Here is a 23,916-nt window from a genome sequence, read left to right as displayed (position 1 = left end):
GAAACATCCAGTTTGAAAATTTGTTTACAACGTGGCTTTCTGGGAGAGTTAGAATCTGGTCTACCAGGAAAAGGGCTTGTGATTATATTTTCTGCCTCAGTCACATGGAAAGTAAGGAGAAAGTATTCAGTATCTATTCTAGAAACAGTTTTTCTAGGAATGTAAAATTGGAACCAGGTAGGATGAGAGCAGGAAAAACATGAAGGAGAACCACAAGGTTGACTTGGTTGGATGTTTGACTTCTTTAAACCTTATGGTTGTTAAGGATAGAAACATGGTAGCAGCACTTAACCTTAATGTGGGGGCAGGGTGGGAGAGAGGGCTGCTTGTGTAAATACGTAATTAACATACATGCTTTTCTCTGTCTTGAATCCTCAGCATCCTGAGGGTTAGAGCATTTTATATTTTACAAATGCAAAAATTGAAGCAGGAAGGTATCTGGGGTCACAAAGCTCAGTCAGTGACCAAACCAGGATACTAAGGCAATTTCAAGTTAGAAGTTGTGCCTTTGATTACTGCATCTGTAAAAAAGTATACCCTATACTTGTTCAGTTAAAGTCCCATTGAACTGAAGGATATGTTTCACATCTCTTGGGTGTCTTCTGGGTGCCCACGCCACCATGTGTTCGCGGAATATAGTGGTGAAAACATAGAGTTCCAGTGTTCATGGTGCTTTGAAGCTGGCATCGATGGCTCACGTCTGTAATCCTAGCTATTCAGAAGGGAGAGATCAGGAGGATTGCGGTTCAAAGCCAACCTGGTCAAATAGTTTGAGAGACCTTATTTTGAAAAATACCCAACCCAAAAAACAGCTGGAGGAGTGGCTCAAGTGGTAGAATGAGACCTTAAGTTCAAACTCCAGTACTGCCAAAAAGAGTTGAAGAAAGTCAAAGCATGGGATAAGGAGACGATTTGAGCAATTTCCATTTTAGTTTGGGTGCTCAGGCAAGGCAGAAACTAAAGTAAGAGTGAGCCATATTCATTAACTGAGGTAGAAGAATAGAACATGTTCTTGAGGTAGTTACATTAACATGGATTCAGTTCAGCAGACTTTTTTTTTTTAAGGCTCTTTGAAAGAATTGACAGGGCATATTGTTTAATGTTTTTTCCCTCCATAGGACATTAGTACTCTATCTTGATGGATGTTGCCTCAAGGTGCATATTTTCACGTTCTTACAAAGTGTGAATTAAGACTCCAGGCATACATGAATGTAAATAGTTTAATTTAGAGTCTCCGTGACATACCCATCATTCAGCTCCAATAGGTTGAACAGTATTTTACCAGTCTTAATTATCCATATCTCCTTCCCCCTTTTGGAGTATATATTTTCTTCTTACAATTTCAAGCTATTACAAGAGCAGTTCATTTAGTACTTGTATACGTTTTGCCTAGGTCACTAATTGTTAGAATCCACTGTATTTTATCATGTTTTTCAGATGCAACATTTGAGAGTTACAGACCTACTTTTCTTAGGAATATGGGCCTTCTTCCAAATCACAACACAACCTTTACACACAGAATTGGCATTGATAAAATAGTACTACAAAATACTCAATTTATAAAGTAATCAGTTTATATTGAAATTTATACTGTTATTCTCATATATCTTTTAGTTTTTAAAAATATTATATTAAATCCAGGATCATGCATTTAGTTGTTTTGTCTCCTTGAACAGTTCTAAAGCCTTTCCCTTGAATGACGGTGGCACTTTGAAGAGTCCAGGCCCACATTTACAGAGCCCCTCACTTAGGATTTGTCTGTAGTTGCTTTTTCATGATTAGAGACAGGTTAAACACTTTCAGCAGGAATATCCATAGAGATGTCAGTGCATCACAATGGGAGGCATGTGTGTTTGTCTGCTGTTGGAGATATCAAGTAGTCATTTGGTTTAGATGACAGCCACCAGAGTGCTCCATTGTAAAAGTACTTTTTTTCTTTTGTAATAAGTGTTCAATAGAGTAACAAATTTGAAACTGAATATTTTGTTGTCCAACAATCATCCACTGGATTTAGCATCTGTTGGTGATTCTGAATCAGTTATTGCTACAGTGCTTTAAAGTAGACACAGGTATACCATTTTCCTATAAATATTTACTGTGTAGCTCAAAGATACAGTCACAGCACCTTTATCACACCTAACCTCAATTCCTTAACATCTTGTATCCATAATCACATTCCATGAGTTGTCTCTACAGGTGTTTATTTGAATTTAAATTCAAACAAGATCCACAGGTTACATTTACTTGGTGGTCTTTTAAGTTCTAATTTTGCAGTAGCTTTCCTTCCTTACTTTTTGGACTTGGTATTTATGTGTTCTATTTCAGGCGTTTTCTGTACAGTGATAGGTAGAAATTTGATTAAGTTCAGGTTTTGTTTTCAAGAGTACTTAAGTGATTTTGGGGATAGCATCATATCTAAAGGCATACATGACTACCTGTAGAGATAAGATCAATTTTGTAGATACCCATCCATTTAAGTTCTTCAATAAACTTTCACCTAAGGGTTTTAGAATCCCGTATCAGTTGCCCTAGGTGTTTTTTTTTTTTTTTTTTTCATCACTGCATTTTGAACTCTGGGCCCCATGCTTGCTAGGAGTCACTCTGCCAGCTCTTTTTGGTGATGGGTTTTTTTCAAGATAAGTTCTTGAAAACTTATTTCCCTGGGTCTGGCTTTGAACCATGATCCTCCTGATTTCTGCCTCTGTAATAGTTAGGATTTCAGGTGTGAACCACAGTGCCTGGCTGTAGGGCTTGTTAATGGTGATTTTTCTCATTGTGTCATTCCTTTTTGAATCAGTTACGTACATTTTTCCTGATTCATGTTTATTTCCATTTTTTCTATATATCTTCTGAAAAGGGTTGTAAAAGAATATATTTTTCATTTCTACTCCAGAGGAAATGTTCCTGTCCATCAGTGATCCTCTAACATGTCCTCAATATTTTTTTGCTTTTGATGGTACCAGGTATTGAACCTAGGGCCTCATGCTTGCTAGGCAAGTTCTCATTGAGGTACATCCCAACCCCTCAATTTTCTTATCTGTATGTAAATCAGGCACTGTTATGCCTGCCTCTTGCAATTTTTGTGAGGATTAGAGGAGCGCCTACACACGGTGTAAAATGGTGCTTGGCATGGTGTTGGTAAATACTCATTTAAGGAAAGTTTAATGAAACTCCAAACATTTCCCTAGCATGTGGTATTGGGGTTCCATCCCCAATACCAAAATAATAATAATAAGTAACTGAGTTCCTCATGATTTGCAGCTTGTGTGGAGTGAGCTGCAGGTAAGTGCTGCATGCCCGTACCTGCTTGTCCTTTAGACTGTGGAAACAGCCATCTGACAAGAAACACATGCACAGGGAAAGCAGCAGTAAAGTCTGGAACACATCCCAATATGGAGTTAGTACAATGAAGGGAAGTGGGCCCCTCTTGAGGAGGGATGGGGAAGATGATGGCTCCAGATACAGGTTTTTACTGCGTCATGGCTTGCTGAGGATTTTACTCAACAAATTGGAGCTGCTCAAGATGGGGAGTGAGGTGTTCTCTTGCCTCTTGGCCTTTGTAATCTGCCATCTCATGTTGCTTTAAAAAACCCCAAAACTCTTGGTGAGTGATAGTTGGGTAGGATATCAGAAGTATAGCAGTCTTGAAGTGCTTAGTTGTTGATATTTGATTCATTTATTTATCAAACATTTGAGCACCTACATTTTGCAAGATGGTGTCTAGACACTGAGGCCACATCCGTGAGCCCTACAGATAAGATTCTCTGTCCTTGTAGTGTTGACATTCTGGTAGCGAGAAGACAGGAAACATAAAAAGTCTGTAGAGTGTTAGAGAGCTTTATGGAAAATAAAGCAGGCTAGGAGAGATTGAGGTGGTCCAGGAGTTACTTTTTTGAGCAAAGACCTAAAAGAAGAGGGGAGCCAGTCTTGTGGAAATCTGGAGGTGCAGAATGTTGCCTGAAGAGGGAACAGCTAGGCTCAGAGGGGTGTTTGGTACAGTGATTAGAAGAGGGAAATGGCTTGCTCTGTTAATGCTCTGTATGTAGTGGGCCAAAGGCCCAAGACAGTAGCATGGAGACAAGGTAAGAGGCCAGGACAGGCCAGGATGAAATGGAATGGCAATTTGGACCAGGGTGTTAGAAGTTGGTATGATTGTGATAAGTGATGTGATTGTGGATATATTCTAAAAGTATAGCCAGTAGGCTTTGTCAATGGGTGAGTTGCATGTGGGTTGACAGCATGCAAGCAATCAGGGATGACTGATGGTTTGGTCTGAGCAACAGTGAGAGTGACTGACAGGTTTTAGGGAATGAGGCCAAATTATACTCTAAAATAGAAGTCACAAAGGCTTTCCTCAATGATTATGGTCCTTTGGTTTTACTGTGATGCTCACATCTCTAGATCACATATATCTGTAGATCCCTAGCTTATTCTTTTAACCTAATGCCTTACAGATAAGAAGGTTAGCAGGCAAAGATTAGTGTGGATAGGTCCATATGACTTGTAACTGGGTCCCAGGTGTAGAATAGGCCTTGAGACATAAATTTTTTATTCTTTGGTAGAAGGACTAATTAATGCTTATACAGAAAATGAAGGCCAAAGGCCTTTGCCACCCTAATCTAGCTGACTCGTCACTGTGCCCATGCACTGTGTTTACTTACCCGTTGCCTATGCCTGGGATTTCTTTTTGTTAACCTCAGTTTCTCCAGCTATGTATCCATTAACATGTGATCACACATAAATTCTTCAATTGGATTTTTATCATAGATGCTTTTGTAGTCTTTTTGTTAATATTTGTAATATGTGTAGGCCCAGACCGGCCTCAAACTTGTGGTCCTCCTGCCTTAGCTTCCCAAGTGTTGGGATTATAAATATGAATACCATACCTGGCTTGCAAGCACAGACTTTTACACATGCATGATATTGAGTAGTCTTACTGATTTATGTTGTTAATGTTTCTTCTGTTGGTAAAGAAAGGTCCTTCTTACTGGGTGCTGGTGTTTCATGCCTATATAATCCTACCTACTTGGGAGACTGAGGATTGTGGTTTCATATCAGCCTGGGTAAAAAAGAGTTTGTGAGACTGTCATCTCAACAGAAAACTGAATGCGGTGGTGTGTGCCTATCATCCTAGTGAAGACAGGAAGTGTAAAATAGAAGGACTGAAGTCCAGGCTGGCCTGGGCTAGAAGTCCAGAGCAAAACAGAGCAAAAAGGGCTGGAGGTGTGGTTCAAGCCATAGAATACTTGACTCAGTATTGTCCTCATCCCCTCCCCCACCAAAAAAAAGTTTCCTCTCTAGAGCATCAGTAATATCACATATCATAAGATGTAAAGGTAGAGGATATAAGGATGTATTGAAACTGTTGAAAAATGGGGGAAGGGAGGTAAAGGGGTAAGGGAGAGCAAAGTAAAGCACATCCACAGTGGGCATACACTGAGACACCCCTTTGAACATCAACTTAAATATTAATGAAAACCAGTACTGAAAAATAGGCACAGTGGGTGCAGGGGTGGGGCTATTATTGGGAGGGGGAGGGTGAAGGAAGGAGATTAAGGTGATGGTATATGGTTTATGGACTTCATATACCTATATGAAACAGAACTAAATAACCTTGCAATTGCTTGGGAGGGGGCTGAGGGGGAGAGACGATGGGGACAATGTAAATAATGTACAATATAGGTCTAATGGGAATTGTCACTACAAACCCCCGTGTGTAATAAATATTTCCCAATAAAAATTTATTTTAAAAAAAGATAAAATAGTTTCCTCTTTTTGAAGGTGGTATTGCATTATAATTAAGGGCAGACAGATGTTCAGACAGATGTGAGTGCAAATCCTGATGCAAATGCAACTATATTCTGGGGCAAATTACCTCTTTAGTTTCAGTTTTGTGATAGGTAAAATGGCCAATAATTGTCCTTATAATTGCTGTGAGTATTCAAGTAATGCACAAAGCACTAGACATCAGATGTCTTAGTTCAGTAAGGTCAGATTTGCTTTTTTAATCTTATAACTCACTTATCTTTGATAGTCTTTTATAAGCAGATAGTGCTGAACATCTTGAATTCTTCCCACTAAGAGTTACATAAATGTTTCATCATTGAGGTTACTCTTTTAGTTCATATGTTCATTTCTTAAGAAAATAGGTTGTTGGAATTTTCTACTTACACATCATCTAGTATCCACATACAAGTTAAAACCAGTGGTAGTTTCATGGATTTTTCTCCCCATTCCCGAAAGGTCTTATTTCTGAGACATCTTAAAAAAAAAATCAGTTATGAACCATCCTTAATATTGATAAGAAGGTTAAAACGAATATATTTTGAGGGGATGCATGTGGATAAAATGATAAATGTGATTTTTAAACTTAACTTTTCTAGGTGAGTAAGATTTTATTTGAAGAAATGGTTATATAGAAAACAGTCCACCTTTTTCCCCCTTGTGAAAAGTAGAGCTGTTCCGGCTGTGATGGTATTATGGGAGGGAGCTGAAATTACTGAGTGCTCTGCCTTTCCTTCCACCAGTCATGGTACATGTGGTACATGAGGAACTTACGTAAACTCAGTACTATTGGAATATCATTTGAGACCAGTCATAGTTTCCTGTGCCTAATGTACTTTTAAAAACCTGAATAGTCAAAGTTGTAGGTGTATTAAAAATGTTTTGTCAGAGATTTAAAGGTAAACACCTTGAATGTTTAGGGATTGCTGTACAGTTAACCTTTAGTATTGTGTTTAGTGCCACTTGTCATTTAAAATTGGCTGGAGTTTATATCAGTTGTATTAGGAAAACTCATTTTTGCTTTCAAGTGTCCCTGGTAAGCCATATCACATCTGTGCTCCACCTTTTTAAAGTAACAAGGGTTGAGAACAATTGTATTCGCGAACTTAATGATTAGCATCAAGTGTCATTAATTTCCGTTAGTGGACTGTGACCCACGATGACAAAAGTGAAAATGTGTTTGTAAAGTCTGTAAGAATTTATATAAATTTTGTTTTTAGGGTTTTTTTGTATTTTATTCTGAAGTGATGTAAGTAGGAGCCTCTTTAAAATATTTGAGAGATCTGCATATTGAGTACATTACTTAAGTTCTTTTATGTATATAAATACCATTTGTGAAGATCCTCATATACCTGGCACACAGTTGACCTTTAATTTGAAAGGACTGATGTCATCACTTCCAATTCATTCAGGTTGTGGAGAATAAACTGACATTTATTGAGCCTGCTATACTGAACAATATTAGGATCTCTCTGTATGTTAGTCCTTATTCAGTTATTAGGAACTAGGTAGTGGTTGAATTTTACAGGTGAGACAGTTGAGATTTCTAGAGATAAGTTGTTTGCTTAAGATCTTGCAGTTAGGAAGTAACAGCTTAGAAACCAGCTCTTTAGAGTGACTGCTCTCTGGTGAACCAAATGTACCACTTGCATCTCTGTGGTAACCTTTACCTTCTTCCCTTACAGAATCATGGGAATCTGGCTGTAGTGAGTGAGTGCTTTTGTCTTTTGCTCTGTGGGAGAGAGGAGGTGGGGGGGAACAAGCCTTGGACATGTCTGTGCTTTTTCTTGGTTTTTGGTAGGTCACACAAAGTCGATTATAATTTGGGCACTTAGGTTTTCAGAGGTCTCTGTTCTAAACCCTTAAATTATTAGATGGTGTATGAATATTTGGATCAGTGTAGGAGCTGGGCTCATCGAGCCTACCCATGCAGATTGTCGCTTGAGTGTGTGTGCTGAAGACATTTGGTCACTTTTAGGGTCACCATATTTCCACTCTTTGTTAGACCACATATATTGTTGAATTTATTATGACATGAGCACTGAGTCCAGGGATCATTTTCCTTGTTTCCTGTTTGATTCTTATTACAGGTGACATTTCTTTTTAGATACACACAACTTGGATTTTATGGATTGTTCCAGAATGATTTCCAGGTTTGGTAGATAAATAATAGGTCACCCTGGCTGTTAGAAGGGAGATTTGGTCATTATAATCAATCTTATTTTAGTAAACATGTCTTATGTCACCTGAAGGAGTTTAACATCTGATTTAAATTTTTTTTTCCTCTTTCTAGTTGGTCAAACACAGGTATTTATGTATACTTTTCTTTGGATTCTTCATTTGTAATTTAATTCATTCAATTACATAGTGTCAATTGCATTGTAATTCTGTGCAAAATTCCATTAAAACATTACTTTCTGAGGCTGAGTGCCAGTGGTTCATCTGTATCCCAGCTACTCAGAAGGTAGAGATAAGGAAGATCATGGTGCAAATAGTTTGTGAGACCTAATATTAAACATTGCCAACAAAGGGCTGGATAGGCTGGCTCAAGTGGTGGTAGCTGGCCTGCCTAAGTGAACGTGAGACCCCAAGTTCAAACCCCAGTTCTGCCTAACAAACAAACAAACAAACAAAAAATCACATTACTTTCTGAGAAGGAAGTTCTTTCTTTTGGGGGAATCCATTTCCAAACACCTTTGTGTTTGAAGTTTGACTAAGTCTGCTCATTACCATTGGGGAACAATATCTTTATTCTACAAATACTGTTCTTATTGTAGAAACAAGTTTTTAAAATAAATTACCAAGGAGCCAATCCACCTGAACTGTGAAGAATGGAAATATACTTATAAAAATACACTTTAAAAAGCTTCATGTTAGATGAAGAAAAGATTTTTTTTCTTGTGTGTTCTTCTGTAAAATAAAGGAACGCTGGACAGTGTTTATGGTATTTCTGTTAAAGAATGCTTACACCTTTAAAAGAAGAAACTGTACAAAACTTACATTGCCTATTTTATTTGGAACCATTTTGAAGGAGTGTGAAATGAATGCTGGAATTCAAGGCTTTGACAATCTCATGACTAGAGTGTGAAATTTAGTTGCATTGTATTGTAGTGGGTTTTTTTTTGTTGTTGTTGTTAAAGTCTTTCTGCAAAGCAAATTGACCCATTTTTGGTTTTCTTTTTTCTTTTACAGTCTTTAGTAGATACTGGTCTCTGGATATATTTTATTAAGTTGGAAAAGTCTAAAACCTACCCACAGGTGGGTGTGGTGTCCAGTGCCATTGAGAAAAGCGGAGGCAGAAAGTTGAGTTTTGAGCTAGTGATGGGCCACCCCCACCACCTCCCCTGTGGGTAGAACATCTAAGGAAGTTAGGGGTCAGGCCTTGCATGGGAATTTCAGCAGGGAGCAGAATATGGCTTAGATATCTGCCTTACATAAATCATACTTGACAATGAGAAACAATGTTATTGATACTAGCACTGCTTTCTAGTGATAGCAGAAGGAAATGCTTGTTTTGCTTCTTAGTGCTTTGTCTCTGAACAGATAAGCTGCTGCAGCGGCCATAGACACAAACCCAACCTGGCCTTCTTCGAGACAGAGACTGGGTGTTTTCTCACCCTTTGGGAAACTCATGTGGAGCCCCTGGTATTGAGAAAAGCTTACCTCAAAGAAATTCTCTTCACCTGCTTGGAACCAGGCTTACCTATGTAGGGAACAACTGACTAGGGTGTACTTGGCTCTTGGGTAGCAGGGAGAGCTCTGTCAAAGGCAGGATTGCTAACACTTCCGATTGTAATTGAGGACTATCCTTCAAAAAAAAAAATTTAAAAATTTAAAGGTACCCTTTTAAACTAAGTTAACTTTTATTAGTCATCTTCGCTCTTACTAAAAATTTAGTGGTTCTTAAATAATTTCAAAGTATTTCCTTAAAAACTTGAAGGTTTGGGGGAATGAGGAAGGTGGTAATAAATATGACCAACTTTAGTATTGACAAGTATGAAGTGATGATATCAGTTCCAATTTTTTAGGTATGTATTTTGCCTTTGGCAATTTTATATATGCTAACCATTGAGATTGACTTTTAGGAGACAGAATTTTAATTCATTTTCTTAGCATAATTATTGTCCTTAAAAAGTAAAGGTAGGATTCACATTTTCACCTAGGCAGCTTTATGAATTAGACCTAATAACCTAATTTGCCAAGGCGTTAGTTTCAGACATGACTGGCTTTTCTTGCCAGCGAGAAGTGTGTTTTCAAGTTTTTAGTACTATAGTCTGTTTTGAACAGTTTTGAAAAGAGATGGTCTTAGAATCATTTAAAAGATCTCATGTTTACTGTTGATTTTAAAAAGAAAACATCTAGATTTATTAGAAAGCAACCAAATTTTCAAGCATGGAAAAGCATTTATTTTCTGAGTTGACTTAGTAAAAAGAAGAAATCACATAGAATTTAGCATGTGGTATTAGTTTTTATGGTAATGCTTTTCTTTATGATCTGTGAACTGCAATTATAATTAACTTTGAAGATTTAGAATTTGTCTCTATACCAGGAAGAAAACCATCAAATTCGAAAATTTGATTTTAGGTAAATTTAAATGTCTTGCAGAGGGATTACTTTAATCCAGGACTAAACAATTACCAGATGAGTTTTTTGAAAATATCAGTTTTATTTAGGTTTACAAGACACAACAATCAAAATTTTCAGTCTTCCAGAAAACTTTCTTCTCCCTCCTTTCTGCTTCTTATATCCTTAACAAAAAGATATTAAAAGGAAGAAATAATCTATAAAATCAAATCTGAAGTCAGATTCTCTCAGAAATAATGCCCGAAGAAAAGGAAGGGAAGGGAATTAATCTCCCTTTATTTTTAAATCTTTTCCAAGAAGATAAAAGGGTTGTTTTGTATGTTTCTAGCTTTTTGTAGGTTACTGTATAACTATGTATGCATTTTCAGTAGGAATTTAGAAAAGTTTTACAGCAATAGTTTTGTATAGACTGAGCAGTATTTGGTTTTCTGTGTTTAAATTCTCTTGAGTAGATGCTAATATCTAGTAAACACCTGCTGTTCTGTCCAGGACCCTAATTGGCCATACAGTTAGCCTGCAATACTCTTAGGATTTGTAGAATTTGAAGATCTGTTTTTATATCCTTATGAATAATTAGTATTTTTCCCCCTTTAGGATGCTTTAAGATCATGAAGCTGTTCCATACTGAGACTGCCACAGTAAGATAAGAAAGGACAATGTCATGGTGTAGGTAGTTACTTGCTGGAGAAATTAGACCATTTGGTTATGAGTCTGATGATTTTTGTTGTTAGTTGAAAATGATGAATACTATCACTGACTAATTATTAGCTGTGACAGTATGGATTGTTCTTTGCTGTGGAACTAAAGTGTATTTTGAAAGCTTTTTTTCTTTTTATAAAGAATGTCTTGTTGCGCCATGTTTGCTCGATTGAAAAAGTTTCCTCATCGCTTGGTGAGACCCTCCTCTAATTCAATCTTTGTCTTTTGTCTTTGCTGCCTTGCAGGGTTGGTACAGTAGGCTTCACTAGACTTAGCTGCAACTCAGAATTTCTCCTCCAGCACCTGAGTAAATGCTGATGGTCTTGTGGAGAGTGGATTAAAAGTACGAGCTAAGTTCTCAATCCCAGTTAAGAAGCGGAGGAAAATTTAAACTGTCTCCTTCAAAGTTTATCACAACCACCACCATCAAGACAGCAAACCAAAGGACAAAGACTTTGACCTGCTGTGTTACTCTGTGTAGTCCAGTTCACGTATGGTTTACAGACTTGGCTGGGGTTACTAATAAGTAAATACAAAATTGGACACTTCTATCATTTGGACACTTGTATTCACAAGTTACCAGAATGAGGGCTGTACTGGAGACAGCAGACATTGCCATAGTGGCCCTGTATTTTATCCTGGTCATGTGCATTGGTTTTTTTGCCATGTGGAAATCTAATAGAAGCACCGTGAGTGGATACTTCCTAGCAGGGCGCTCTATGACCTGGGTAGCAATTGGTGCCTCTCTGTTTGTGAGCAATATTGGGAGTGAGCACTTCATTGGGCTGGCAGGATCTGGAGCTGCAAGTGGATTTGCAGTGGGCGCCTGGGAATTCAATGCCTTACTGCTTTTGCAACTTCTGGGATGGGTTTTCATCCCAATTTATATCCGGTCAGGGGTATACACTATGCCTGAATACTTGTCCAAGCGATTTGGGGGCCATAGGATTCAGGTCTATTTTGCAGCCTTGTCTCTGATCCTATATATCTTCACCAAGCTCTCAGTGGATCTGTATTCGGGTGCCCTCTTTATCCAGGAGTCTTTGGGTTGGAACCTTTATGTGTCTGTCATCCTACTCATTGGCATGACTGCTTTGCTGACTGTCACTGGAGGCCTTGTTGCGGTGATCTACACAGATACTCTACAGGCTCTGCTTATGATTGTTGGGGCACTCACACTTATGATTATTAGCATGATGGAAGTTGGTGGGTTTGAGGAAGTTAAGAGAAGGTACATGTTGGCCTTACCCAATGTCTCTTCTATTGTGTTGACGTACAACCTTTCAAACACAAATTCTTGTAATGTCTACCCTAAGAAAGAAGCCCTAAAAATGTTGCGGGATCCAACAGATGAAGATGTTCCATGGCCTGGATTCATTCTCGGGCAGACCCCAGCCTCAGTGTGGTACTGGTGTGCTGACCAAGTCATCGTGCAGAGGGTCCTAGCAGCCAAAAACATTGCTCATGCTAAAGGCTCTACTCTTATGGCTGGCTTCCTGAAGCTTCTGCCAATGTTTATCATAGTTGTCCCAGGAATGATTTCCAGGATACTGTTTGCTGATGATATAGCTTGCATCAACCCAGAGCACTGCATGAAAGTGTGTGGAAGCAGAGCTGGGTGCTCCAATATTGCTTATCCACACCTGGTAATGAAGCTGGTTCCTGTGGGCCTTCGGGGCTTGATGATGGCTGTGATGATTGCAGCTCTGATGAGTGACTTGGACTCAATTTTTAACAGTGCCAGTACCATATTTACCCTGGATGTGTACAAACTCATCCGCAAGAGTGCAAGCTCCCGGGAACTAATGATTGTTGGCAGAATATTTGTGGCGTTTATGGTAGTGATCAGCATAGCATGGGTACCAATCATTGTGGAGATGCAAGGAGGCCAGATGTACCTTTACATTCAGGAGGTGGCAGATTATCTGACACCTCCAGTGGCTGCCCTGTTCCTTCTGGCAATTTTCTGGAAGCGCTGCAACGAGCAAGGGGCTTTCTATGGTGGAATGGCTGGCTTTGTTCTTGGAGCTGTCCGTTTGGTACTGGCCTTTACCTACCGTGCCCCAGAGTGTGACCAACCTGATAACAGACCAAGCTTCATCAAAGACATCCATTATATGTATGTGGCCACAGCATTGTTTTGGATCACAGGACTCATTACTGTGATTGTTAGCCTTCTCACGCCTCCTCCCACAAAGGATCAGATTCGTACTACCACCTTTTGGTCTAAGAAGAACCTCGTGTCAAAGGAGAGCTGTTCTCAGAGAGATGAACCGTACAAAATGCAAGAGAAGAGTATTCTGCGATGCAATGAGAATAGTGAGGCCTTGAACCACATCATTCCCAATGGGAAATCTGAAGATAGTATTAAGGGCCTTCAGCCTGAAGATGTTAATCTGTTGGTGACCTGCAGAGAGGAGGGAAACCCAGTGGCTTCCTTGGGTCATTCAGAGGCAGAAACACCAGTAGATGCTTATTCCAATGGGCAAGCAGCTCTGATGGGTGAGAAAGAGAGAAAGAAGGAAACAGAGGATGGAAGCCGGTACTGGAAGTTCATAGACTGGTTTTGTGGCTTTAAAAGTAAGAGCCTCAGCAAGAGGAGTCTCAGAGACCTGATGGATGAAGAGGCTGTTTGTTTACAAATGTTAGAAGAGACTCCACGAGTTAAAGTAATACTAAATATTGGACTTTTTGCTGTGTGTTCACTTGGAATTTTCATGTTTGTTTATTTCTCCTTACCAATTTAAGAATATGGTGAGATACTTTAACTTAAGAAAATACTGGTCTTTGAACAAAAATTATGTAACTGTTGCATCTCTCAGGCATTGTTTATGCTATAGGTTTTAGCCAAATTTTACTTAGCAGAAAATCATCTATTTGCAAGACTTTATTTTCCCAGAGATGAAGGAAAGTAGATCTTCAACTTAAGTGAAGCAAAACAGACTGAACTGTGCAAAAATGAGGTTTAAAATTTTCCATACCAAAGTAAGGAGAGACCAATTATTCTCATAGATTATTGAGAACAGAATACATGTTTAAGGTATCATGAGTAAAGAATGTTGTCTGCACTACTAAGTCTTGGTAGATCTTGTGCTGAAGGAGATTTGCTCATTTCTAAGTTGTTTTTTTTTCCTTTTCTGTCTCTGCAATCCCTACTACCATTAAAAACAAAAAAGAAAACAAAACAAACAAACAAAAAACAAACCCTGAATTCTGAGGCATTGTATGATGAGTTGTGTACTGAAAATCTAATGTCCTTGGTAGTTCAGGACAAGTTAGTTTGCCAGGTTTGGTTTATTAGCATGGGTCTGTGAATTCTGATTGCCAAAAGAAAGGAAAACTATCTTGCTGTAGATATTTTAGTACCACTTACCTATATGTAGAATGTTGGGGGCTTAGTTCCAGTACCTCCCCATTTTTTTTTTCTACTTTCACTGATGTTTAAGTGAACCATACACAAATGACTACCAAGTCTGTCTGTAAAGTTCCTTGTCATTGTGTTATTAAATGATCATGGGGGGAAGTGAAATAAACGTTGCTGATGATCCCCACATTTTTGACTAAATTAAGGTTGCTTTTAAATATAGTTTGAGAATTAACAGCTCCCAAGCAGTGTTTAACCTAGGCTAAACAGTTGATTTATTATACCCTGTCAACTTTCTAGCTTTTTTCTTGTCATTTGATAACCTTCTTTATCAGCCAAATGCCTTCCCAAGTGGATTCAGTTGGGAGATAATATCCAGTATCTTGAAGGAAAATTGACACTGCTTTTGTGCTGGGTTACTCTCCTTACTTAGATTATGATACATTGAGGGCGACATTTTAGAGGGAAAATTTAATTCTGAGATATTTCATTTTTTTTTTCACAAAAGATTTGCCATCTGCACACAGCCTGTACATCTTTGTTGTTATAGTCAGTGTAGAGCATGGGGATGTTTAAAGAAAAAACAAAATACCATCAGTAACAGAAAACTTAGGAGTGCACGCTTGCCATTGGTAGATTATAGTCTTCTGTAAGATGGATAGCATGTTCAAAAGGTGCCATGACAAGAACTTCTGGGTGTAGTAGTATGCTTGTGGAGGATATTGTAGGACTTAGGTAATTATAGGACCCTTATCTTGACATGGTTTGGTGCTCAGTTGCAACATCCCTGGGTAGGAAGGTTTTTCACAGGTGGTTTTTCCTTCGTGAGGACAGGGTACGGATAATATAGTTCTGTGTCCTCAACACTGTTCTTTGTCTTCCACGAAAGATGAGAAAGCTAATTACGTACCTACTTTATTTGACTTTCTTTAAAAACTGATACTTTTTAAAATTGCATGATTTTATTAAGCCTTGTATTCTTTAGGGGAAAATTACTTTTATAGATAATTTTGTAGATTTTGAATCAAAACTCAGTCCTGATGTCTAAATTTTTTGTACTATATAAATAGTTTGTTTATGATGGACATGATTAGTCCAAAATTGATTTTAAGAATTATCAGGTAACATAATGTCTTCCTATCTTCAGGAGGCTTTCTGATGGGCTGAGTCTGTAGATGAAAAAATAATTCATGTGTGAATAGCATGTATTTCTGAGAGCTTAGAGTGCCTTGTATAATTTTTCTCTTCTTAATTTCATTCTTGAGGTTTATAACCTGGAGGCCAAATAGATAGGGACCATCCTTTTCTTGAATGGAGGTTGAGGTTGTGAAATGTCCAAGGCTTCAAAAACTATTTGGGAAGAACAGAAACCAGGTCTCCCAATCTGACCTCAGAGTTTGTCCAGATATGTCTGAACAAATGGCTTGTCCATGGTTTGTGCTATTCGTTTCTCGAAGGAAGCATTCTTCCTTTGAATAACCATTTGGTATAAGGGAAAGTAATAGGGTCTTGGATTTTCCAGATTGGCATTCAGTTTTAGGAATCAACATTTCTTTGAACTCTGAACACACTGCTGTGTAACTCAGCAGTGAGAACTGGCACACTGGCCAGGCAGCCTTCCTATTCCTTCTGTGTATAGCATAAGTGAGTAGGAAGTATTTATGTGGATTTTCTCCCCTTTATTTAATGTTCAGTCCTAATAGTTTGGAGTATTAGGGTCCCCCTACCCTTCTTTCTGCTGTTGTCTTAGTAAGATACATAAGTACATCATCTTGTGTCCATGGGTGTGTATATAGCAGTAGGTCAAGTTTAGAGTACTAATGTCTGTAAATAAGAAATGACTATTAGCATATCCATTAGAATTGTTTATTCTTACCAGTATAAACACCTTTTTATTTAGACTGAAGTCTGTGAAGCTTGTCTTTATTGTTTTTTAGTAACAGATACGTGCTTGAAGCAGTATGTGAATTGCTGATGGCAACTTCCTTCTAGGGGAGTAATCTTCAGTCTATACTTAATTGGAATGATTCTTCCTGGATGATACATGGACTGTCTTAAGCTAGCAAAATGTTCATACTTTACACTAAGTAAATGAATCCTGAGAGATGACATTGATCTCAAAACATTAACGTGTGTTTTTATGTTTGCTCAAGCTCAGCTTCAGAATTGACCAAGAGTGATACTGACTAAATTAGTGGCTAAAAGTCAAAATGAGGTGAGATGAGGACATTGGTCTACAAAGGTAGCAAAGAGTACCATCTTACCAGCTCTGAATGGTATCCTTAGCACCTCAGTTTTTGTCTTCTCAGGCAGTAGTCATCTCCAAATATGATGAGAAGGGCTTATTACACTGGTTTGCAGAATGATTGCTGGCTCTTTGATTGGCTTCTCTCAGAAGACTTGTTCATCTCTCAGGAGATTGTGTTCTACCATCCCACCCCAAGAGTAAGCAGCTTAGCCACTTTCTCCCTCAGCTATCCGTTCCTAGGGAGGTGATCACTTCTTTCTTTGGAGAAGCATCAAGCAAAAGAAGTGGGTGCTGTGTGTGTCTTTTGGCTCCAGTTCAATATATCAGGGCTCCAGCGCTTCCTTTTCACTTGGCCCAAAGGATCCATTGACTTTTTGCACAAAGAGGCTGGCCAGGTTTGTGTAGCCATAGCTCTTAGGGGTGGCACCACAGGACATTATTCACAGGAGCTCTGTGAAACCTCCCATATTAAGAATTGGGTGGGAGTTTTGTTCTCTAACCCAAGGCTAAGCAGTAAATTAACAATCTTGTCCAGGGCATTCAGAGTCTTGAGTTCTACATAAGGAGTCTGGTGGCTTTTTCCTCTGTACCAGATACATGGTCTTCCCTCTTTTTCAATATCATCTACTGTAATCTATGGGTCATTCTCATTCTTTCGACCAAATAAACCAGCCATTAAAGGATTAGGTCCTCAACATTCCCACTTGGCATTATTAGGGTTACTTGATTATGTCATGCTTTACTCCTGTCTCATTTTCATCTGAGGCATTTGTCTGGAAAAGGGACCACATGTAGTGATGAGTCATTATTCCTAGGCTTGTGCTAGAAGCAGGTGTGTACAAGACAATTCCTATTAAGTTGTGTGACTGCAGAGCCTTTCCGGTGCACAATTTTCCTAAGAAATCAGAAAAACAATGAGATATTGACAAGTACTTGGGTCATAAAAGATGCAAACAAGTAAGTAAAAGACAAGCATTAGTTTAAAATCCATAGAGACTTAAGTCATTATTTCTTGAATTTTAGAACTTGAAGCATCTGGTTTAAGCCTCTTTTCATATAAATTACGGTTTCAGGGAATAAGATCCAGCCTGCTGACTCCTACTTTAATGTTAAGTATTGTAAAGTATGAATTTTACAAACTAGAGGTTAAAGTGACTGATTTGTTTTTTGGCAGTATTGGGGTTTGAACTCAGGGCCTCATGATGGCTAGGCAGGCCCTCTATAGCTCGAGCCACACCTCCAGCCCAAAGTGACTGATTTGATAGTGATAATTTAGTAAAAACTGTGTTTTTAGGCTTCAGTATTTGTAAGAGTTCTTACTCTCCTAGGCAAACCTTACAAATGGTATACATTGCTATATGTGTGTGTCTCACCTGCCATTCAGGGAGACTGGTCTTTTCTGTCTCCCTTCATATAGGTTCTTGGTGCTTCACCTGTTCTTTCAACACTTCCAAATTCTTGTTTTGCTGGTTGGTCAGTTTATTTCACTTTCAGGCATATTGTTTTGATGTTCAGAAGTACTACTTTGTCCTGTTACTGAGGACTTAAATCCAAATAATGATTCATTAGAATAGAATTAGGTTTTAAGTGTGCTAAAATTTTATTAGGCTAAAATGTTAAGAGAATAAATGTTTTGAGAATAATTTTCCCAGATTTTTTTTTACTAATAATAAAAGTATTAGTAGTTCAGTATTCTTAAAACTCTACTTTCAAAATTAGGGAGAGAGCAATAGTGAAAATTCATACAAGTCCCTTTGAAATGATGGTGTCAGAATGTAGAAGAGGTAGTGGACTTTGTTTTGCCAGAAAAGCCTTGGTTTTGCAGTAAATAAAGGCTAAAAATTTGAGGGTAATCAGTTGGCATAGAGAGAAACCGTAGACTTGGTTGACTTGGGGCTGTGGACCCCTTTCCTCATTAAGATTATCTTTCTTAATTTGGTATGCTTTTGTCAGACTTTTTCTGTTGCATGCTGTAGCTGCTCAGCTGCTTGGACTCCTAGTAGAGAATTTAGCTAAGGCTCTGAGTAACTCATAGGCTCTGTCAATGCTGAGTCCTACACCATTATTCACTTAGCCATAGAAATGTTTTTATTTAAACATCTTTCTGTCCAGTGCTGGAAATAAGGCTCTACGACTGATGTCATCTTTTAAAATACATTGTGAAGTTGATGTCATTTGTATTTCTGTTTCAACTGTTTTAAAAAGTGGGGTTTAGTTCATTTTTGGGTAAGCACCCAATTTTCCTGGTAATTAGCAGCCGTAACCATTGGCATATATAGCCTTACTCAGAAATGAGTGGAAAAGATTTGGTGTATCTATCATTACTGATGTCATGCACTTTACTTTTTAGGGTAGCATAACATAATCTGTGGCTGTTGATAACTTACCAATGAATTTGGTAAGCTGGATTCTTAGCCTTGCTGAAGAGAGGCATGGTAGAACAGCAGCTGAAGAGCAAGTCAGCACAGTCCATGGTGGTTTCAGATTTCTGCAGGTGCAGAGCAGTGGTTTTGCTATCCTCAGAAAGGCAGAAGAGCACTGTCTGTAACTTGCCCGTGATAATGAAGCCTCCTGTCCTCCCCCCACTTCCAAAGGATTTCTATTCAGTGAACTCCACCGGTAAGGTACATACTACAGTGATTTCAACAGCAACAGATACCTGCAACCTAATGGTATCTTGGTGAATTCACTCTGTTCCCTAGTGCTGCTGGATAAAGGAGTTAGATTTTTTTAGACAAATTAGGTAAATTTTCAATTTATTAATATAGCCTAGACTTCTATAGTAGAATGTTCATATAATTTGCTTTTTTGTTATGATAATTGGAAATTGAAATTAGGCTTCCTGCTGTCATTGAAATACAAGTTATCAAAGGCCAGTATATATGATGTCCATCGTATAGTTTTTGCAAGTTCTGTGTTTGGATTAGTGCCTTCAGGTTGCCAGTATTGACCATGCTAGCTTGCACCTTTCCCTTTCTTAGTAGAAATTTTTTATTTCTTTTTGTTCTTAAATTTTATTATAACTAGTGAAGGAGGAGGTTAAAAGATAAAACCACATATTTACAGACTTTTATGTGTAGTCTTTAGGTTCAAGGAAACAAGGTAGTTCAGTGTTTGTATTGGCAGCTTAATGTTATTTATTTGTCTTTATTTGCTTTTATATCCATAGTTGAAATTTAAAGTTATATAAATCTGAATATTCTTTAATTTTATCATTTTTTTCATTGTAAGTTTGATAAGTGTATCTGAGAACACGTTTGTAACAGTTCATATTCCATGAGAAGGAAAAGGCTAAAGTGAAAGTCCATAGAAAGCACAAAATCGTGTTCACACGTGTGTGTCTCCACACGTACAAAGCACAAGTGCCAGTCATAAACCCACCAAGTATTTTTCTCAAAGCTGTTAGGAAAATCACAGTATTAAGCCCTAGATAATGAGGTTTCTCAGTTACAGGTGAATCCTCAGCGATAAGGGAGTAAAAGTACTCTTAAGTATGTACTGCTTTGATGGAGAGAGAGAGAGAATACAGTTGACAAGAATTTAGTGATTACATTTGGAGTTAAATTGGGGTGTGGGCTCATTCCCAATCTAACAAGCAGGGGACAGACTTTAAGGTTTTTGGTGGGTAGAGCAGGTAACAACCTCCTTTAAGCTGTAGAATCACTGGAATTGTTTTTTTTTTTTTTTTTTTAAATCTTGGCTGGGAAATATTACCTCATCAACAGTGTTCTAAAAAACATGAAGAATTTCACATTTTACTAGGGCAAATACTATTAGTTTTTGTGTAGGTTTGTGTGTGAGATGAAATTATTTTTATTTTCATCATATGCTTGACTGCACTTCTTTTTAATAGAGGAGAAGTGTTCTGGGCATCAAAGTAATTCTGAGATAGATTTGCCAAATGAACTGTGTTGCTTTTCACAGTGGCACTTTGACGCTACTGGATTCTTTTTTACCTGTCTCATTGTCCTCTTCAAGACTAGCTTAGTGGAATACTAAATGTGTATGCAAAAGATGAAGATGTGTTTCTTACACTCAACATTGCGCTTATCCTACGCCTTATTCTCTTCACCTTCACATAGTCCATGTTCACCAAGAATGAATACATAGCTGTCTTGAATTTTGTCCTATGTCAAGATACAACTCTGAATAGCAGAGAAGTGACTACTTTTGTTTCTACTTCTCTGTTTTGTGCATTTATCTTAGGGAAAGCCTTGGTAAATTCTAATATGAAGATTATAGCTGGTAATAGAAGAACACTTTGAGAGAGTGATTCCTCCCTCTGGGAAAAAAGCAAGGCAGATGTTTAGCTACAATATAATTTTAGAACCTAAAATCCTAGGTTTGGATGTGAGGGCTGAGGTGAGAGAAGGCAGGAAATGTAGCAACCTGGAGAAGTTTGAGGAATGTCTTTGGTTTAGCAATATGTGATAATGCAAAGCAGGTAGACTGTTAGTCCTATACAGTATGTATTTTGTACCTTTAATATAGTTGTAAGAGCTTTATGAAAGAATGCTTTTGAATATTTCTCTGGGAGGAACAACTTTCATTTGTAATTCCATGGAAAACTGCTTTAATTAGCCTAGGTGAAAAGTAGTTCTAGCAGTGTAAATATGTATAATTAGAAATTTCTAATTTCACTGTGAGATCTCAGACTTTTGAGTGGCAAACAGATCAACAAGTCTTTTGCTCATGGACTTTTCTGTGGGGTTGTTAAAATGCAAAAGCTTTATTTTTTTTAATAATGACATATTACATTAGTGTCAGATAATGGTATGGAATCTGTTCCTCTGCCTTCCCTTGCCATTGTTGCTTCAGTTTATAGATTGTCAGCAGAGTTTCAAAATAGAGCAGGGATTTGCCTGTTCTTTGCTTGGACATTGTGTTTTCTGTGTCCAGACCTGTGTTGGCAATCACCATATGAACTGTGTCAGGCTTCTCAGTGCTTTTTTTCTTTTTTTGATAAGGTGGATATCAAAAATAGTTGCTGTGCAAAAGTTAGTAGTCTTCTTCAAGAAGAAAACCAATTCCTTTTCTAATAATAGTCCTGTGAAATTGCTTCATTCATTCCTTTATTTTTAAGCCAAATGTCAGCAGGATAACTGCTGCTTTTATCTAGTAATTTTGATATGTAAGTATTAATGCATTTTTAAAAGATCTCCACATTTTAAAATGTTTTTCCCAGTGTCCTGCCTATTATGCTTTGTTCAGATTTTCTGTAAGAGACCAGTCAGTACACTGGGATATGTATGTGTACATGTAGCATTTTAGCTAGGCATTGTAAACCAAATGTGATTAATAATGAAATTGATGAACATTAATTTGTTATTGGTGATTTCAAAACTGATTTCTAATATAACCTTCATTGTCCAGCTTTTTTTGTTTGTTAAAATTTGAGTAATCAGTTCCATCTCATTGATTGTTAAATGTTTCAGTTGCAAACCGAAAGTAGAATTTGGTATAAACCAGGTTACTTCCATATTGAAAGGAAAATAGTTGAAACTGTTTAAACTTGTTAACCATTCATGACAATTCTAACTTAACTGTTCTACTGTATACAATCTGATTTTTTAAATTGTAGACATGTATGATTTTGGTTTAATGTGTTTTTAAGTGTTACTGTTTAAAAAATGAGAAAAAAAATGAAGCAAATCTGCTAAAGAGCTGTCAGTTTTCATTACTGGCTCTGTAAAATACACTGTTCTTTGTGTACTGTGTGTTATTTTGCCAGCTGCTGCATTAGCCTTCAGAAGTATTTGGAAACTTAAGATGAACTACATTTCTTGCAAAGTACATTCCTTTCTGTGGTATTTTGTCCTGTAACTGAAGTACAGTAATTATTTTATGGAGATGTTAGCACTTCTGTACCAACTTTGAATAAAATGAAAAATTTACATTTCTGTGACTGAGTACTTTCAGTATGAACACGTCTATTCCCCCATATTTACAGTGCCTTGTTTCTCAGAGTTGAGGAGGTTGAACCATAGTTTCTTACTTTCTTGGCTCATGAGTGATTTCCAGTGAGTTTGTCTCTACTGGACATTGTCACTTTTAACCTTTGTGAGCACTGACTTACAGTTATTGCTAGGAATAGAGTTACATGTAAAATATGGAATACATAAAAGTATTAATTCTTCTAATTTTGAAATGATTTCAAATGACAGGACAGTTGTAAGAATAGAAGGAAGAATTTTATGAGCCATCTTCATCGAAATTCACCAATAGTTAACATACTGCCATATCTGCTTTGTCATACATTTTCTGAACCTTTTGAGAGAACCATTTCCCCATTCCTCCTAAATTCTTTGAGATACATAGTTTTGAACATAAGGACAGTCACTCATAATCATCAATCTGGAAAGTAACCGATTTTTAATCCAAAGACTATCCAAATGTTTCTGGTTCCAAAAACATTTAGCAACTTAAAAACAGCAACAACAACAACAAAACAGAAAAGCATTTCAGAAGCCAGAGTATTACATTTAGCTTTAAGTCTCTTGTTCCCTTTGATCTGGAACAGTTCCTTGGCTTTTCTTTGTCTTTCATGATATTGGTGTTTTAGAAGTATACAGGCCATTTTGGGAATGACCCTTCTCAATGTGGATTTGTTTCCTCATGACTGGATCTAGACTGCATTTTTGGCAGGAATACAACATAAGTGATGATATGTCCTCAAAGCTTCACATTAGGGGTGTGTAGTGTTGTGGGCTTCCGTTATTGTTGCCATTAACTTTGACACTCTGTCAAGGTAGTGTTTATCTGGTTTCTCCACCATCAAGTTGCTGTTTTCCCCTTTTGTAGTAAGTAATTTGTGAGTGATAATTAGAGGTTTTGTAAGCAACCCATTCCTCATCAAACTTGAACCTCCTAGTTTTAGCTCCTATCAATAAATCTTGTCTAAGTTGTTACTGTGATGATAAAAATGGCTCTCTTCTTAGCTTTTTTTTTTTGGCTGCAGTGAACTCAAGCTTCCCTTTTCTCATTGGTCAGTATGAACTCCAGGATCATTTTAATCAATGGGTTATAGTCCATTTCTGTCATTTTGTTCAAATGTTTCCAGATACAGCTTTTCAGGGTAGTTTTTGTGTGTCCTTTTTCTTTTTTGGCACATTAGTTTTAATGTGCAGGTACAAAATGACACATACAGATTCATAGCATTTACAAGAAGTCATTCAAATAAACTTTTTTCCACAAAACACTTCAGTCAACAAAAATACTTACGTGTAGACCCTACTTC

General features: G+C 37.6%; 2 protein-coding genes across 5 annotated transcripts in view; both read left to right on the top strand.

The window, feature by feature from the left end:
* Positions 1–22,573, top strand: part of Slc5a3 (solute carrier family 5 member 3) — a 31,802-nt gene extending 9,229 nt beyond the window's left edge. For all 3 annotated transcript variants that reach the window (XM_074072739.1, XM_020162765.2, XM_074072740.1), the window contains exon 2: positions 11,313–22,573. In XM_074072739.1, coding sequence (XP_073928840.1) covers positions 11,652–13,814 — 2,163 coding nt within the window. In that variant the 5' untranslated portion in view covers positions 11,313–11,651 and the 3' untranslated portion in view covers positions 13,815–22,573. The remainder of the gene's footprint in view (positions 1–11,312) is intronic.
* The window catches only part of Mrps6 (mitochondrial ribosomal protein S6), a 64,264-nt gene that overhangs the window by 9,291 nt on the left and 31,057 nt on the right, over positions 1–23,916 (top strand). The gene's annotated exons all lie outside the window — the stretch shown is intronic.

The sequence above is a fragment of the Castor canadensis genome, chromosome 5, assembly GCF_047511655.1.
Source record: "Castor canadensis chromosome 5, mCasCan1.hap1v2, whole genome shotgun sequence".
Classification (NCBI taxonomy): domain Eukaryota; kingdom Metazoa; phylum Chordata; class Mammalia; order Rodentia; family Castoridae; genus Castor; species Castor canadensis.
Note: the sequence above shows the minus strand (reverse complement) of the source record. Positions and strands in the feature narration are given on the sequence as shown.